The following is a 16,849-nucleotide window of genomic DNA, read 5'->3' on the forward strand; positions in this document are numbered from 1 at the left end:
GTAGCATTATGACTCTAGTAGCAAATATAATTAGAAGCCATGGAATACACTTTGCCATGAGAGAGTAATTTCATGTCAGCAAACAACAGAATATACTACAATTTTGTGAGTGGAATCTACATTCATTCTTTTCTTTTATTCCAAGTGTAGGAGGTCATGTTTGGCAATAATCAGATGTCTGTATCACCAAGGAAAGTATTACAAATTCTATTTAAACCTTTAGGTCACCAAAGCACAATTAACCTTAAAAAAAGTATTTTGCCGTGTTTCCAATTGTCTGAAAATGTTTGCCAGCAGATAAATTTACAAGATACTGTCCCTCTGAAATTCAATTTGCAGAAACACATCCTGCAGCACGGGAAGATTCCCAAGGCAGTTTGGCCAGATGGACTCATGATTTTCATCTGCATCCATAAGCCTGAGAGAACTGAAAGTTTTACATCATTCAAATATCCAAAAATATCCTCCAAGTAAGCCAAACCATGAATAAAGTCCTTCTTGTCTCTGAGAGCAGCCTTTTTTCCCCTCATAAGCAAGTTAGTAAATGAATAAATGAGGAGGCAGCTCTCTAAACTACAACATAGTGATTTAAAACATATCCTTTAGGAAACTAACACATTTCTCAATTACTGGGAATCTCTTACTCTGTTTTCATTTCTTGAGAAAACCTGTTGAAAATGTCGGGGCTAAAGGCTTTGGCTCTGATAAAGTTGATAGTTTCAGGGTGGTGAGCAAGCTCTCCTTCTGGATTACTGTCAGTTTCTGATGCTGACACATGCCAAGCCAATTGTAAAAGACATGAGTCATGAGGACTTGAAGTTCTTTCTTCATAGAAGCAGCAAAACCAGATGTACAGCCAAACATGGCAAGTATTCCATCCATGCCAAAGGTACCAAACCCCACTTTTTACCGTGTCAAAGATACCCAAAGCCTTTCAGGGTTCAAAAAAAAAGATACCTCACAAACTTGGACTCTGTTATGCTTCAGTATACACAAAACAGATGAAAACTAGAAACTGGCTGCATGAAATGTTAGTTCTTACATACAGATTGAATGGAAATGTTGAATGGAAAATGGCATTACTTCCAATCTGACAATGATCTGCTTCAAAATATTACAAGAAACCATCAGCAGTACTGTGGTAGAGAGAGAGCATCACCGAACTGTACAAAAAAGAACACTGTGATAAATAATAAAACTTCAGCAGCCAGCTCAAACCTTCCTACTTAACCTATTTTAAATGATCAATTTAAGGACTTAGCTTATTGAAACTTAATCACATTGGCAGCTAAATTAGAAAAAGTGTATCTTTTAAATAGAAGTAATTACTGAAGCCAGTGTCTCTGTAGTATTCTCTGCATTGGGGGTGACCCTCAGACCGTGGGCCGCATGCGGCCCAGGATGGTTAGGAATGAGGCCCAATACAAAATCACAGATTTACTTAAAACAATAGTTTTATTACTAAGTTTTATATTACATTTTATTACTTAGATATGTACATTTTCTATATTAGTGATCACAAATTTGGGACCTGCTTGATGATTTTAAAAGATTATCGAAAGGGCTGCTGCATAATTAGGGTTATTATATGAGGACATTTTTGCCTATCTGTGGTAGAACGTATCACAAAAATTATGCACAGACCTTTTTTTTGCTCATTGGTTTTTGTTAGTGTTTGTGTATTTAATGTGCGGCCCAAGACAGCTCTTTTTCCAGTGTGGCCCAGAGACACCAAAAGGTTGGACACCCCTTCAGTCTATATGACAATATATATTTGAAAAAAATGATTCAATTCATTGCTTCAGATATTCCATCTCTAATTGATGAAATAGCTTTACTTATTCTGAATAAAAGAGGCTTTTTAAAACAATTTTTAAATTTCAATTTATTTCTGGCATAAATTGTCAGTAACTGTCTTTAAACTTAATGTCATAAAGACGGCCCTCCTTTTCTCCTACTGTAGACCTCATATCTGATTGGTTAACGACTGGCCAAGTGCCAATAATTTAATCTCTAATTATTGCATAAACTTGGGTAAAATACACAAACAGTAAGTATAATACTTTTGATAAATAAATCATTTGTCTTGGTGTGAATTGGTATAGGAACTAAGCAGGACAAATAGCAGATATCCTTGTTGGTAAAGCATGTAAGTTTCAGAAAGTTTGGGTTGAATTATTTCTATTTTAATATTTTTAAGTTTGATAATAGAAATAAAACATCCTAATTCCTAATTATGTCATACTGTACTTAATTATATCATTTTATAATTTCAAATATATTCTAATAAGTAAAAAATGTCATGATTATTAAATATTCAAAGGTAAATATATTATTTTCTTAAAATCACTATTTCCCCACACTTATTTCAATAGGCCTTGTCTCAATGTCTAAAACTTTTGACCTCATTTTTCAAAACTGCTCATTCATGTAATTATCTCTAAAATACTTATTGAAAGCATTAAAAACTAAACACATTCTCCAATAATTATTTTTCATAAGTCATTAAGATAAAGCACTGACTATAACTTTGAAGCATTCTTCCAACATGGAAACCAAGTACTCTTCAAACTTTTATTTCTGAGGTATTCTGGGAATAATATGCTAGTTACTTCAATAATTCTCCATAAGTGCTTTGACACTGTACCACACTTTGGAAAGTTTTACTTACTGAAACATCTTTCAGGTTTTTCTCAAAGGAGAAATGACAAGACTCTTTAGAAAAATTAAACTTGTATTCAGTGGCCGGTCCTGCTCCTGACAACAATGCTTTTCTCAGTTCATCAACATATTTCTCTTTTTCCATTGCCATGTCATCAGCTTCTTGGGAAATCGCTGATTCACAAACTATGGAAAACATTAATAAAAAATTTTTTAATAAAAAGTACATTTCTAAACATGAAAATAGTTCTTTACCTGTTGCCATTAATTTATCACTTATGTAACAGAAATTTTAAAAAGTAAAACCAAACCCCACACCATACATTTTTAAGTCAAACTGTACCTCTTAACTGAACTCAATTTTTGACAAATGCATTTAGTTTCAAATCTCACCTGAGAGCATTAGGCTCCTTGCATTCATTCTATTGTTTCCCTTCTCAGATGAAATGAATGCATTAGAAATTACCACAGAAACTACTATCCTGTGTGCCTGCTACTAGGTCATAGCCAGAGAAATTATTCCCTAGAATCATTAATAAGCTAAGTATTTTACTACATCTTTCTTCCCTACCTCTATTATTAAAGAGATTAAATAGTCAACAGTCTATTTCTCACATGGGCAGGGTCAAATTAAAGTAAAAGTGGAGTTCATACTTTTTATGTCATTATGTGCCAACAACAGGAAATGTGAATGGAGGGAGGTGATGAGGAAGGAAAAAAAAAGGGAACTAATATTAACAGTGTCTCCTCTACAGCACACACTACACTAGAGATCTGCCTTCCAGTTCTGTCATCTAGGTACTTTTAAAGTTCATGTTTTACTCATCCATAAATAAAACTTACTTCAGTAATCATATTTTCAATTTTAGATACTGTTTCTTTTCAATAATATCCTGGTTCTTGTTACATTCTCCTTGTAAATATTTGAAGGCTTTAAATATATTTAAAATATCTTTCTGATTGTTTTTTATGCGTGGTTCCTGGGTATTAATTCCATTTCTTCTATCTGCTTATACATTATCATTCTTCTTTTCTTGTCCTTTCTGCATGGCCATGTTTTAGCATGGCTCTCCTACAGTCAGAGTAGCAAGCCTCTGGGCAGTACAGGTGGCATTAAATGAAGGTTTCTCATTTATTTGCCTTTCTTGGAGTCCCTATAGGGTGTCACCATTCCAGACCAATTTTGAAAGTTAATTTCCCAGCTTGGTTTTTACATATAAGGCAAAGAATTCAAAATTAAACCTCCCACCCAAACATAACAGAGACTTAAGGTTCTTATTTTTGTTGGGTTATTCACTCGTATCTCTTATTGACAAACCTGTGGGGCATCCCCAACCAGAGTCCAGTTTTTAGTTTTCATTTTGTTTTGTTTTTTGTTTTGTTTTGTTTTGTTTTGTTTTAAGATTATTCCATTAGCAGAATAAACTCCCAGGTTCCTGTCTTTATGTAGAAAGCTCAGCTCCAATTCCTTAAGAGGCCTTTGGTCTTAACATCATACCCCACTCAAGTATTACAGACACAGACATTAGACATATATGCAGTTCAGATATTCCATGAACTCATAGTTACGTGGTACTTCCTTCCCATTAGCCACTCTGGTTTTCAGGTTATCTCTTCAGACATGGAACCTGAAGACATTTCTTCCATTCAAAAGCTGCAAAGTATCTGCTTGCTTTTGAAATTACAAGGTGTAATCTACATTTGTTTGGAATATGTGTGATTGGGTGGTTTTCTGTGTCAAATCAGGCTACCGTAAAGATGAAAGACCATATGGTTCTATACTTTTATATTTAAAGGGTACATTTATCTATTTCATTCCGCCTAACACTGAAATAGATATTACTTTCATTTCATAAATGAGAAAATTGAGGCTCAGAGAGATCACATAACAGTCTAGGGTCACGGAGGCAGGAAGTGGTGAACCTAGGATGCACATTTATGTCTCTCTGGTTGTTTGTTGCTTGAAGATAGGCAGAGATGTGGGATAGTGGATAAATTATTTCCTTCTATGATATTAAAAAACTTATTAAAATGAAGTACAACAGAAAACAATGGAATCTTGATTAAAGAATCCCTGAAAATACAACCCAGCTTTTCATAATATTAGCCTGTGTGCTAGTAAGTGTCTGGAGCCCCATGACACAAATGGGGAAGAGTCTGGAGATCCACACATATTTCCTGAGCAAAAATTTTGATAGTAAGTCTGATAGTAAAATGAGTCAACACAGCCTTTGAGAAGAAGAATAAAAATATCTTATATTGTTATGTGACTTTGCAGCTTCTAAAATACTTTCACATATTTTTCCTCTTTTTGAAGCAAATGTATATTTAAGATGATCATCACTATCAAATCTACTGATCTTGCAAATATCGTAATACGTCTTCCCAAACAATCTAAAAATAATGAAACAAATGCTTCCCATTTGAGAAATAATTTGTTTGTGTTTGGATAATATTGAAGAATTCCAAATACCTAGGGAAAGCAATTATTTCACAAAGAAATAAAACATAAATCTGCAGAAGCCATCTTTAATGCAGATATAGACAAACTTATAAAACACAAAAGAAAATAAAAATAGATGTTTACTGATAAAACATCTAAAGCATTCTAAATTTCATGAACATAACAAGGTACTGATCTGAAAATATTTAATAGAATGTATGGATTCGATTTATTTATTTTAAAATGCCATGAGCATCTACGATCTGCTGGGCACTATTCCAGCCACCAGAAGTACAACAGTTCAAGAGAGACAAAAATGCCAGCCTCGTGGAGCCTGCATTCAGGTGCTGCCATCTTAGACACCCTCTTACCTTACTCTGTCTGTGAATGCCATGTTAATTATTATTATGGAATATTTCATTTTTAAGAAGAAAAAACATATGAAAGAAAATTATCTTTCTTTTTTCTTAAATTTAATTCATCAGGGTGACACTGGTTCACAAAACCATACAGGTTTCAAGTGTACAATTCAACAAAACATCATTTGCACACTGTATCATTCGCCCATCGCCCAAACCAAAGGCTCTTTCCATCCCTATTTATCTCCCCTTTGCCAGCCTCCACCTACCCTTACCCCTCTTTCCCTCTGGCTATCACCACGTTGTTGTCTGTACCTATGTGTTATATAGATATGCTTTCAGTTTAATCCTTTCACCTTCTTTCATCCAGCCCCCCAAACTCCCTCCCGTCTGATGGAACTCACTTCAGTCAGTTCCATGTAACTATGTCTCCATTTCCATTTAGTTTGTCAATTTAATCTTTCTATTTAAACTTCCCCTTTAAAAATTATGTTTAGTAAGAAGGTACCAGTGTTTTTTTAAATTTACTTGGATAGTTTCTATAACTATAAATGTGAATTTTTCACTGCCTATTTAGAACTGCAATCTTAAAAAAACAACTTAGTCACCAGTTTTGAGTTTTGTGCTAAGAACATCTGGAGGAAGCACAGCTGTGAGCATCCAATGCTTCAAACATTTCAGTGACCAGGATTAAAAGCCATGGAAACAATAAAATTCAGCAAGGATTCAGCTAACTCACATAACATGTTAGAAAAAGCAAGCACGCCAACATGATCACAAAACAAGAAATTTTTCTCAGACAGGTAGCTGCCAAGAAAGTATCTCTTTAACACTCTTTGTAGGTAGGTGAAAATGCAAGTAAGGAAAGAAGATTCTTTCTTTTGGATCCTTATGTATAAGGAACCAAAAACTGTGTGTATCTTACATTTGTGTCTGAGCTCTGAAGAGGTCAGCCTTAGCAGCCCTTTAGGTTTCTTGATGGTTTCAAATCATAGACCCAGTTTACTGCTTTTATTAAAAATCCTTTTTCCACTAAGCTTTTATAGGTCACCAAATATCAATGTTTATGACAAATATAAATGGATATAATTATGCAATACTAAAGAATTACTAAAATTTAATTTACTCTTCAATGAAATTTAAACTATTCCAGAGATGGGTAATTTAAGTTTCTTACTGCTGACTGCAATTCTTAGAAAAGTCACATAATAGTCATCGATCATTAACCCACTTTGTGACTTAATCCTGTGATATTACCCCCTATAATGTTGAAGTGATGATAGACCACAAGATAATTAGACCCAAAACATTCATTAGATAAAACATTGCTAATGAAAAAGAAATCAGTGAGTTTAGTGTGTGGGAGATTAAAAAGAACCCCACATCCTTTTAATTTCACTCAAATGAAAAGAGAAAAAAAATTATCCAAATTGAAGGCTGCACAATCAAAAAGTTGTACAAAAAACAGGATGAGGTATAGGAAGGAAATCCATTTTCATGTTTCAATTATTTAATTGTTTCAATGTTCTTAATCATATTATTGTCTATCTATGAAGTGCCAAACCAAATTATATTTATGTAATAAGCCTTAACTAAACATGGAAATAATGCTATATTATTTGGTTTTATTTTTTCCCTGAAATTTAAACAAGAAAATAGAAATGAATAATGAAAGTATAAAACATATGTGAGATTTAAAACTTTATTTGAAATCTTTGAAAAATAAAATGACCATATACAATGAACTGTAAAATTTTCCATTTGAAAGCTTGTTTACTATAGGAAGTCAACCCACCAAATAACATAGACATTTGATATCACACTTTTCACCCTAAATTCCATTAGCTGGAAAATAAATTGCAGAATATATGCCAATGCCAACAAGAACTATGAAACTGGATTTTTCATTTTACAATATGTTAACTCTAAAATGAATGGTTCACTTTCTTTTTATGTATTTGAGGCATCCTTTCATCTTCACTTCCAAAAAATGTCCATTAAGCATGCACGCTCTAAGTATTGGTCAAGATAATCATATAGAGCAGTTGACAGATCAAGTGTGTTCCCTGCTCTCAATGGACCCAGTCTAGTGAAATAACATTCTTATTAATAATGTTAAGAGCAACTGCAAGCACATTTTGTATGGCATAAACAAAATGTTTCATTAATGTAAAATTAACTTTAATTTCTGGTTAAATTAAGATTTAAGTGTTAATAAAATCACTTTTTCTTCCCAATGCTTAATGACAAAAAAATTAACGTATAATTTTGTTCTTTGTCTTGGTGAATGAGAGTTACTGATTGGATTAAAATGTAATCCTTTCCTTTGATGATTAAGGCTATTAAAGTACCTCAGGGTCCTCTGTTTGACCATAATTCCTCATTACATAGAATAAGCCGTTTGTCAGTTAGAAATATTTAGGTTATAAATACAGCATTCCTCACATAAAAGCAACCACTTCACCTAGGGCATGCCTTCTGGACTGCACTGTTGGAATTGATCTTCTCCCCAGATGACTGGAATTAACCTACTCCATGGTCTTCAGTCCTGCACTCACTTCACCCTAAAACAGCACTGTTGTCTCCTGGGTCCACCTTCACCAGCACACATAGAGCTAACCTGACAAATTTTTCACCACTCCTGCACTACAACAACCAACCAACAACTGGTGTTTCTTACATAAAAATTTACCTCTTAAAGAGATACCATAATAGGTACTCAAACATTACTCTTGAAATTTACAATTTCAGTAATCCTTGTATCAGCATTCCTTGCAATCTGTCATAAACGACACACACACACACACAAACACAAAACTTGCAAGTATAAATTCAGTTTTACTATGTTATATAACAGCTTTTAAAAATTTATTGAATTTACTGGGGTGACAATGTTTAATAAATTTATATAGCTTTCAGGTGTCCAATTCTATAATACATCATCTGTATACTGTACTGTGCATTTACCATCCTAAGTCAAGCCTCCTCCCATCACCATTTATCCCCCGCAATACCACTTTCACTCTGGGGATCACCAAGCTGTTGTCTGTGTCTATGAGTTGTTTTTGTTTGTTTTTTTTTGCCTAATCCTTTCACCTTTTTCACCCAGCCCCCTAACCCCTCTACCCTCTAACAGCTGTCAATGTGTTCTCTACCTATGAGTCTGTTTCTATTTTGTTTGTTAGTTTATTTTATTCATTAGATTCCACATATCAGTGGAATCATATGGTACTTATCTTTCTCTGACTGGTTTATTTCACTTAGCATAATGTTCTCCAGGTCTATCTATCCATGCAGTCACAAAGGGTCCTTTTTTACCATCCAGAAGTATTCCATTGAGTAAAATGTATCACAGCTCTTTTATCCACTCATCTACTACAAATTAACAAACCAGTATTGGCAAGGATGTGGAGAAAAGGGACCCGTCACGCATTGTTGGTGGTAATGCAGATTGGTGCAGCTACTGTGAAAAGCAGTATTGACTTAACCTCAAAAAATTAAAAATGGACTGCCTTATGACCTAGAGATTCCACTTCTGGGAATTTATCCAAAGGAACTCAAAACACTAATTTGAAAGAAAAGATGCATTCCCTCTGTTCACTGCAGCATTATTTACAATAGCCAAGATTTGGAGGCAGCCCAAATGTCCATTAGTACATGAGTGGATAAAAAAAATGTTGTGGTATAACAATTTTAACATTCAACAAAGAAACAAAATTTCAGAATGCACGTAATTTTTTTAAAAAGATTTTATCAATTTACCTTTAGAGAGAGGGGAAGGGAGGGAGAAAGGGAGAGAAACACCAATGTGTAGGTTGCCTCTCATGTGCCCCGTATTGGGCCCGGGCCTGCAACCCAGGCATGTGCCCTGACTGGGAATTGAACAGCCAATCTTTGGGTCATAGGCCAGCACCCAATCCACTGAGCCACACCAGCCAGGGCCAGAACTTATGTAATTTTAAAAGATAATATACTGTAGTAATATCAAATGTTAGAGAAGTATTTCAAAAGTTGATAGAAGATACAAATAGTATTTAAATCAACATGACAAAATTATTTTACCTAAAACATACAACTACAGAAATGACTGTTGCATAACTATAGAAACAGTTATTTGAATCTTTTGATAAAATACTTTAGAAAAATATTAAAACTTTGCTATATGAGCAAAACATAATTCTAGATTTTTTACTTTATACCTGTCATGATCCACATATTATTTATTTCAGGGCCATTAGCCTTTTAAAAAAGATTATCACCAAATAAAAATAGTCAAAAATCTATTTTACAAAATAATTATCAAAATCTCATATGAGATTTTGAACCTTGAATTATAAGTTTTAGGCTTGAGTTCTATTTGGTTTTGTTACAAACATGGTCGTACATGTTCATAAGAAAATAATTGAAACAACATAAGTATATAAAATGAAAAGCACAACTACCCTATTCCTCCAAGTCAACACAAACATTTGATCCAGCCAACCTCCTCCCCTGACCCCTAATATTTCCCTGAGATCCTTGGAAAACATACATGTAAAAAGTAGTATTTATGCTTTGTATAAAGAGGTCATTTAACAAGTCAAACCAAGTCCAAGTACTAAGGCTCAAATGGTAACCAGAATTTGCAGGAGCACATGTTTATTTATCTACCCTTCTAATACTAATTGTACAAAATGGCATTAAATATTACAAATTTATATATAATTAAATGTAAATAACAAGTAAAAGCAATTACATTAATTTTACCCAACATCTGTTAAAGAAGCACTTTAATTGGAAGTATCAATGAGAACTGAAAAATAGCAAGTTACTGAAATTTTGCTTTTAACATTACCTGTCCCGGTCCACGCTGACTGGCCATCAGTAAGTGTAATAACAAAACCAGATCCTAGTGTTTTCTCCCAAGTGACTTGTAGAAAATGAATTATATCAGGTTCAGAAGCAAGGCAGATTCTGCTTATTTTTTTCTCCATTGCTGGTCACCTATTATAGAAGAATAAAATGAGTAGTTTTGCAAGAAACTGTAACTATCAAACAGTGATGTTTTCTGTATTGGTCTCTCAGCTATAGCACCAAGAAAATAAGTTTTAAAAAAATTTTAATTAGTCAGCCAACCACCAAACTCAACAAATCCTATTTCTGTTCAATACTGATTCACAACTTTTCTACATGGGAAAAGCAGAGGCCCATATATGGCAAATGATTTGCAGAAATTATGGAGCTAAATAAAAATTACTATCTCCAACAATATGACAAGTAAATTTTGCACAAAGTTCAATAGACTTTCTCTGTCTGGAAAAAGACTATTTGAAATGAAAAAAGAGAATAAGCACAAAGACTAAGAAAAAAAATCCCAGAACCTAAGAGTTCAAAGTACCCAGTCATGCCTTCTCCAAGAAGAAAATTCTCGGGCTCAGTGACTTCTCACTCAGTCCACTGACACAGGAACTCCCCGTAATTGAAATGTGTTATATCAAGGTATCACAGCCAAAAACTAATACAATTTTGTCGGCATTTTTAAAACTTTGTATTGAACTATTATATACAGGGAGAAGTACACATATCAAAAATACAGCTTTATAACATAGAGCAAAGTCATGTAAAAAATACCTAAATCAAAAACATTACCACACAAGAACTCATCCTCACAATACCTCCCTTCCACTCACTATGTCCCCAAATAACCACTCTTCTCACTTCTAACAGAGATTGGAGTTTGAGTGTTTTTGTACTTTTATGTAAATATAAACATGCAGAATGTTTTACTTTCTGTCTGGAGTCTTTTGCTCAACATTATATTTGAGAAATTCATCCAAATTGTTTCTTAGAGTTGTAGATCATGCTAATGGTTGTATAGTATTCCATTATATACATAAAATACTATTTATATATGCTCCTTAGTGATAGGCGCTTGAGTACTCTCCAGGTTTTGACTACTGCAAACAGTACTGCCATAAACGTTCTAGCTAATATCTACAGAGTATATACATATGGCCAGTTTTAGTACTACACAGCCAAAAGTTTTCTAAAAAGTTTGTACCAATATATACTTGAAATATGAGTTTGCTCCACATCCTTATAAACATTTCTCATCTTTTTAATTTTATCCATTTTGAGTTATGCAGTATTAAATTGTGGTTTGAATTCTAATTCCTTGATGAGCAATGATATTGAGTACTTTTCATGTATTTGTTGGGCTCTTAAACATTCTGTCTTATGTAGTGTCTGTCGAGTTGTCTTTTTCTTACTGATGCTCTTATTGATTTGTTCTTTCTTCTTGATTTGTTCTTTATATTTTAAATATTAACCCTTTTATAGAAATATGTACCATGAGTACCTTCTCCCACTCTGTAAATTACTTTCTCACTCTCATAATGGTATCTTTGGATGAAATGTTCTTAATTTTAATGAAGTTACAATTTATGAAAATATTTATGGTTATACTTTTTGTGCACTGCTTAAGAACTCTTTGGACATGTGGATGTTATCCTATGGTTATGTGAAAGCACTGTAAATTTTATCTCTCACATTTAGATCTCACATTTAAATCTTCCAAGTTTGGAAGATTTAAATCTTCCAAATCCCATCTGGAATTGATTTCTGTGCATTGTGTCCGGGAGAGGTCAAGTCGGATTTCTTCCATGTATGTGTCTAGTTGACACAGTACTATTTATTAAACACTATCCTTTATATTCATGTGACTGAATATATGTGTAAGGTTCAATATTGTTTCTTTGTTTTTGAAGGGGTGCAATTTTATATTTTAAATTCGCTTGTCAAAGTTACATTGAATAGTGATTCTGTTACTATGATGCAGCACATTTACAATCTCTCCCTGACCTTGCCACTTAAAAATTTGATAAACATCCCTCCTAAGTATGAAAATCATGTATGTGTAATGTTATCAGGACAAGCTCAAGCATAGACTTCTGTGGCTTGTCATTAGAAACCAGCCTCTCATAGACATCAATCACTACTCAGTAGGCATACTGCTGCTATCTCCATTTAGGTCACAAGGATTCAGGAGAGTCCTTGGTAAAACCTACCTACTCTACCAGGCTAGCAATACTACCTTTTTAAAGGGGGAATAAATTAACACTGAGACTTTTTCTCAGTGATCTACTCTCATTACTAATGTTAAGGGGTTTTTTTCTATGAATTCGAACATCATTTCTTCTGGTAATTCACTCAAGAATCTTGCCCAGATTGTCCTCAAACTCACTAGACTATGATATGACAAATATTTTTTAATTCAAAGCAAAAAACTACCTTTTTCTAATAGTGTAATATCCTTTGACCATGTGCACATCATGAAATGATGCATAAGCTATAGAACCTAAAAAGCAAAACTAAAGAAATGCCCTAAAAGTTACAAACATGCAAAGAATAAACATTCTAAAAAGTCAAAACCAAGAAAAAGCACAAACTTCAAAGATGGAAAACTACAGAGAATTATTCTTTAATCACACAGCATGAATCTCTGTATTAGATGATCCTAAAAAAAGCTATCAGAATTTCTTTAACCTTTTATTGGTGGGTAAGAATGTAAATTTGCCTCAAATTTTTATGATCAATAAACATAACATGCTACAAAAATCCAGAAGTAAATTACTAATTGGCATTTCACTGACAACTGATTAAGTTTTAATAAAAGCAAAGTTTTACATCAGAACTTTTCATTTCCTTTTTCAATTTAAAACTGTTATGTTCTCATAAATAAAGCATTATATTGACAATGAATATGAAAATAAAAACAACTCACTTAGCTCTTCACAAAACAAGGCTGACTGACTTACCACAGAGCTCTATCTTTTGGGGGTGGGAAGAATGCTTAATTGTAGAATGCTAGAGCTGCACTACCTCATAGCACAAGGAAGCTGAGAAACTTCCATAATGAAGAGAAAACTATCAAAAAATAAGAGCGCAAGATACGCCCAAATTGAAGAATTAGTAATAATTCTAATTTCCACCTAAAGTTTACTCAGAAAAATATTTATTATGCTTCCTGGTAAAAGGCAAAGTTATAAACTAACCATACTTTAGTCATATCAACTAAGCTTGTTAAGATTTTTAAGATATGTAAATTTGTAGGGTTAATTACATCATAATCAATAAAAAAGAATTATTTTAAAATATTTCATTTAGTCAATTTATTGTCCTGCATCGAGACCATCTCTTCCTAGATGTGCTTAGTTCTGAAATGCTTTATCCGTTTGTGAATATTTCTTTTAGACCAAATAGTCAATACACTTAACATGCAGCAAATTACATGGTCTGTAATCTTAAATTTGAAGATGGCTGGAAAATGTGTTACTGTTTTTCTATGCGAATCATTGAAAAAACATATAGCTAGGAGCTGACATAAATCTAAATAGGAGAGAGAGGGTAATAGAAACTACTTCTGAAGACCACATTTTGCCTCTACAAAACTTATATACAAACACACCAATACAAATACACTTACACTGACTAGTTCTTCTCAAATGTGCCTCCTGAAACATGGCTACTGTTAGCAACCAATGTAATTTTGTGAAAGGAAAACACAGCATTTAGAATTACTACTCAGACCTGGCTGGCGTAGCTCAGTGGATTGAGCGCAGGCTGCGAACCAAAGCGTCGCAGGTTCGATTCCCAGTCAGGGTACATGCCTGGGTTGCAGGCCATGACCCCCAGCAACTGCACATTGATGTTTCTCTCTATCTCCCTCCCTTCCCTCTCTAAAAATAAATAAATAAAAATCTTAAAAAAAAAAAAGAATTACTACTCTAAAGCAGCAGTTGGTTTCACTGTTATTTTTCACCATATTTGAAACAAGTCACACATTTTCAACTATAGAGATGAATTAGTTTAAAATTCAATATTCCCAATGTTTTTCAGTAACTCATCCTACTCACAATTATACAAGAGCTTCAATTTCAATAATCCTACAAAGATATTTAAGAATCAGATTAGTTTTAACAACAGCTTTAATTATTAACGTTTCAAATATTTTCCAATTTTCTGATTAAATCTACATACTCATCACAAAGACAAAATTATATTATTTTAAAGATCTTAGTAAACTCAGGTTTGAAACCATGGATGCTACATGTGAGCCATGTTTAAGCACTTAATATATTAATAGGCCAAATGTGACAACTCATTTTCTTTAAGTATTTTGGGTCTCAAATAGCCTCAGGCATTTCTTTGTATGAACTGAGTCTTAATTTCCTAATAATACATTTGAATCAGTTTTGAAAATACATCATTCTTTTACTTAGGTCACCGGCTCATCAAATATCCAATACAAAATATCTGAGAATCAATAGAAAGAGGAAAAAGGATAACTTGGAATGTCTTTTGAGATTCAGTAAGAATAAATCAACGACTTCTTTGCTTTTATCAGCCATGTAAATAGAAATAGTCAACCACAGTTGTTTTTATGTTTGGTTCCCGCTGCCCCACACCCCAAGACTACTTGAAGAAAGGAGGTGGAATCCTCTTCAGAGGGACTGATTGATTAGCACCATAAAAAGGCACAGGTTTTGTTTTCTAGTTTTCTAAGGGCACTAAAGGTCCCACTAATATGAGCACCTCTCCGAGCCAGAGCCAAGGATCTAAGACAAGCCTGCAGGTGGAAACAGCTGGGTCCCACCCCAATTTGTACATCAGTAGCTTTATTGAAGCTCAGAACAGTTGAGAATTGAGAAGCTTATCTTTAGTACTTTGTGTCTTTGATACTTGGCTTCTCTCTTAGAAGAGAAATAAGTTGTTGGCTGGTATGCAATTGATGTGATCTACACTCTGAACAAATACCATTCACAGTTGCCTCTGAATAAACAAGACACTTTTTAAATTAGTTTACAAAGAATTTTGTATGCCCTTTTGGATGGCGATAAGGAGCAGTGCAGAAGCCAACTCTCTTAGGTCAGCTCAAGTTAGTGACAACACTGTATCATTGATAACACCATTTTGAACTTGAGCTTCTTTCATTTTCCTTTATAGTAAGTTATATTTTCTTTTCAAGCTGCTTGGGCTGCAGGTGTTCAAACTTCTACAGCTATGCCAAGGAGTTGTACTTACAGATCAGAAAGGGCTAAATGCATGTTTCTAATGAAGCAATTAAACTGAAGTGTCCCCTTGTTGAGAAAAGCAGGCTGATACCTAAAGTGAGTTCAGAATAAACAAGAGCACACATGCTGTTAGTAGTCTGTAATTAGATTCCCGATCATATTATTTTGTGTGACCTTATTTTTTTAAGGAGAAAAAAATGTAAATTGCAAACCAAAATTGTGCTGACAAATTTTTCTATCACATTACAAAAATTCAAGGATAAGAACATATATAATTGCTAGATAAAAAGGAAAGAAAGGTTTAGACAAAAAACACTGATCTATTTACTTTTGATAAGACTAACATCATACAACAGTTCAGGAAAACTAAGTGTAAAGAAAAGAACCATTTTCCTACTTGCTAGTATTTTTAAAAGCATTAACTATTCACGTGTATCGTATTATTATAATTCCCACATTGCAAAATTTTAATTAGTAATATACTCCTAGCATTTTCACTATTAATAGCATATCAAATTGCTGGTTGGTGTTAAGGTTGTTTTTTTTTAAATGACCACAAAATCAATTTACCTTTAAAATTCCAAAGTAATTAAAACAAAAATATCAAGCTAACCTTCTATAAAAGAAATGCTTTCCTGAAATAATGTTTCCAAGTTAGACATTCCTAAATTTTGTAAAGAATTTACAGGACTATTAAATATCCTTCTAATCATGTTAGAATTATATCCATTCTATTAATTTTGAAAATAAATGCAAGATGACCATCTGTCCAAGTTTAGCTAAGATTTTTCTGGGTTTCACACGGAAAACCTCATGTCCCAGGAAACCTCCCAACCCTAGGCAAACCAGAATAGTTGGTTACCCTAAGTAAGAATAAAATATAGTTAAGACTGTGGGCATAATCTTATTAAAAAACTTGTAACATAACAGCTGATGATCAAAGAAGATACTATATTAACAATCTAATGCTTCAGAAATAAAGCATTAGAAATATAAAATAAGTCTAAAAAATAAGCCTTCTTTGCCATGGTCATAGTCCAATCTCAATTACCTCTTATGACCGTGGAATGCCAGCTGCTGCCATCCTGAATATCATGTTATCGCTCATTTCCTCTGCTAATCTTTTACAAATACCATTAATAATTATTAGTTTCAGTGATGTATTTAAATTTCACTCTCTTTTCTTTCCTTTCTCTTACCCAATGAAGTATTTAAAAACAATAAAGTGGCCTGGATAAATTTCTCACATAAAATCTAACACCTATGCTTCCAAAAAAGCCCTTAAAATTGGACCAAAAGTTCCAAGACTATGACTTGTTTTTTATTCATCAAAG

General features: G+C 33.4%; 1 protein-coding gene across 2 annotated transcripts in view; it reads right to left on the bottom strand.

Annotated features, from left to right (window-relative positions):
- XRCC4 (X-ray repair cross complementing 4) overlaps positions 1–16,849 on the bottom strand; it is a 218,388-nt gene that overhangs the window by 187,823 nt on the left and 13,716 nt on the right. For both annotated transcript variants that reach the window (XM_045847762.1, XM_045847763.1), the window contains exons 2-3: positions 10,298–10,446; positions 2,672–2,847 (exon numbers count right to left, since the gene is read on the bottom strand). In XM_045847762.1, the coding sequence (XP_045703718.1) occupies positions 2,672–2,847; positions 10,298–10,436 (315 nt within the window). In that variant the 5' untranslated portion in view covers positions 10,437–10,446. The remainder of the gene's footprint in view (positions 1–2,671; positions 2,848–10,297; positions 10,447–16,849) is intronic.

The sequence above is a fragment of the Phyllostomus hastatus genome, unplaced genomic scaffold (assembly GCF_019186645.2).
Source record: "Phyllostomus hastatus isolate PE091 unplaced genomic scaffold, TTU_PhHast_1.1 phas_contig_58, whole genome shotgun sequence".
NCBI lineage: Eukaryota > Metazoa > Chordata > Mammalia > Chiroptera > Phyllostomidae > Phyllostomus > Phyllostomus hastatus.